At 59.0% G+C, this 2,377-nt stretch overlaps 1 protein-coding gene across 1 annotated transcript; it reads left to right on the plus strand.

Moving 5' to 3' along the window:
- The first annotated feature begins 205 nt into the window (after positions 1–205).
- LOC123121688 (vacuolar-processing enzyme) lies at positions 206–2,096 on the plus strand. The gene is made up of 3 exons (XM_044541705.1): positions 206–474; positions 576–900; positions 999–2,096. Exons 1-3 carry the CDS (start codon positions 304–306, stop codon positions 1,925–1,927), a joined length of 1,425 nt encoding a protein of 474 aa, XP_044397640.1. The 5' UTR covers positions 206–303; the 3' UTR covers positions 1,928–2,096.
- Positions 2,097–2,377: the final 281 nt, after the last annotated feature.

The raw sequence follows: 2,377 nt of genomic DNA on the forward strand, positions 1-2,377 counted from the left end.
CGATGCACAGTAGTTGATGGTACGTCCATCATTTCGCCGATCGGGCAGATTCCTCTTCCACTGCCGCTGTGCATCCAATCGAATCGACCTCCACCCAACACAGGCCGGCCGGAACATCAGTGATATTATAATAATCATTTACTTAAAGTATATTTCAAGTTTTTTTTTACTCAACGTATGTAAGCGAGTTACAGTCGTCGTACTCATATAAAGAGGGACAGGAAGGATCGTCTTCTGCATCTCGATCCGGCCTGACTTTTGGCGGCAGAGCCAGCTGACTGAAGCAGAGAGCAGCAGTTCACCATGGCTCGCCTTTCCTGCTCACCCCTCCTCCTCCTCCTCTTCTTGTCGTCGCAGCTCGCCCTGCTCGTCGCCGGCGAGTTCCTCCGCCTGCCGTCCGAGAAGGACGTCGTCGGGACGAGATGGGCCGTCCTCATCGCCGGCTCCAACGGCTACTACAACTACCGCCACCAGGCAGGCACCAAGTTCCCTATTAAATACTCCTCCTTAATTACTCTCATGGAGAATGTTCTGATCATATTGCTTAGTTAATCAATGAATCCGCGTAAGTGCAGGCGGACGTGTGCCACGCGTACCAGATCATGAAGAAGGGCGGGCTCAAGGACGAGAACATCATCGTCTTCATGTACGACGACATCGCCGGCAACCGCGACAACCCCAGGCCCGGGGTCATCATCAACCACCCCAAAGGCGGCGACGTCTACGCCGGAGTCCCCAAGGACTACACGGGGGCGGACGTGAACGCCAACAACTTCCTCGCCGCGCTGCTCGGCGACAAGTCCAAGCTCACCGGCAGCGGCAGCGGCAAGGTCGTCAGCAGCGGCTCCGACGACCACATCTTCGTCTACTACGCCGATCATGGCGGCCCAGGGATCCTCGGTAAAATATCATCCCATCTCCATCAATCTTTACTCGAGTGTGTATTCTTTTCTTGCATCGTGGGGCGTGACATGGCGTGACGTGGGTGGATCGACCAGGGATGCCGGGCGACGAGGAGTACCTGTACGCGAACGACCTGGTGCGGACGCTGGAGAAGAAGCACGCGGGCGGGGCCGGGTACAAGAGCCTGGTCTTCTACCTGGAGGCCTGCGAGTCCGGGAGCATCTTCGAGGGCCTCCTCCCGGGCAACATCGGCGTGTACGCCACCACGGCGGCCAACGCGGAGGAGAGCAGCTGGGGCACCTACTGCCCCGGCGACGACGAGGGCGCCCCGCCGCCGGAGTACGACACCTGCCTCGGCGACCTCTACAGCGTCGCCTGGATGGAGGACAGCGACGCGCACAACCTCAACGCCGAGTCCCTCAAGCAGCAGTACGAGCGGGTCAGGGACCGGACGTCGGCGGCCGGCACGTACAGCCTCGGCTCCCACGTCATGCAGTACGGCGACCTGGACCTCAACGACCAGAGCCTCTTCCTCTACATCGGCACCAATCCTGCCAACGACAACGCCTCCTTCGTCCAGGGCTCCTCCTCGACCTCCAGGCAGCTGCCGGGCGGCCGAGTGAACCAGCGGGACGCCGACCTCGTCCACTTCTGGCACAAGTACCGGAGGTCGGCGGAGGGGTCGGCCAAGAAAGGCGAGGCGCGGAGGCGGCTGGTGGAGACGATGGCGCGGCGGTCTCGCGTGGACAGCAGCGTGGAGCTCATCGGCGGCCTCCTCTTCGGCTCTGAGCAAGGTGCCAAGGTCCTCGGCGCCGTCCGGCCGGCGGGGCAGCCTGTGGTGGATGACTGGGACTGCCTCAAGTCCGTGGTGCGGAGGTTCCAGGAGCGGTGCGGGCCGCTGACGCAGTACGGGATGAAGCACATGCGGTCGCTCGCCAACCTCTGCAACGCCGGCGTCCGGGAGGAGGCCATGGACAAGGCTGCGGCTCAGGCGTGCGCTGCTAATCCTTCCTCCTTATTCTGATCAAACTGTGTGATCGATCCATGTCGCATCAGTCACCCAAAATATGGTGTGATGGATCGATATATACGGTCGTGATTGCTGTAAATACTAATACATGCTGCACAGCAAGTACGTGATTGCTGTAAATATATGTGCTATTATTTGCTATACAAAGAAAATAGCTCTCTCAGATCGGAGGTGCGCTGCTCTCGGTGCGGGTGGCTCACATGTGTCTTCTTGTGTTTTCGCACGGCCTCTATCGTGAGGGTTGGATCAATGTTTGCCTTTGATGAAGTCGGAGTCGTTTGCTCGGAGTTTAGGGAGGATGATGACGCCTCCAGGAGAGAAATGGTTGACGATGATGCAAGAGTGTACCTTAACGAGGCCTCTTTGTTGAGACATGTGTCAGATATCATGTGTGTGCGCCGCTCGGGCAGTTTGTGACGGTTTTGTGCCGCTCGCGCTCGTCCA

Source organism: Triticum aestivum, chromosome 5D, assembly GCF_018294505.1.
Source record: "Triticum aestivum cultivar Chinese Spring chromosome 5D, IWGSC CS RefSeq v2.1, whole genome shotgun sequence".
NCBI classification, from domain to species: Eukaryota; Viridiplantae; Streptophyta; class Magnoliopsida; order Poales; family Poaceae; genus Triticum; species Triticum aestivum.

Bases quoted from the DNA above. Each gene is read 5' to 3' on its own strand.
- LOC123121688 (XM_044541705.1), top strand. From the start codon at position 304: ATGGCTCGCCTTTCCTGCTCACCCCTCCTCCTCCTCCTCTTCTTGTCG. The intron at 475-575 runs GCAGGCACCAAG...GCGTAAGTGCAG, and splicing joins ACTACAACTACCGCCACCAG to GCGGACGTGTGCCACGCGTA. The intron at 901-998 runs GTAAAATATCAT...TGGATCGACCAG, and splicing joins TGGCGGCCCAGGGATCCTCG to GGATGCCGGGCGACGAGGAG.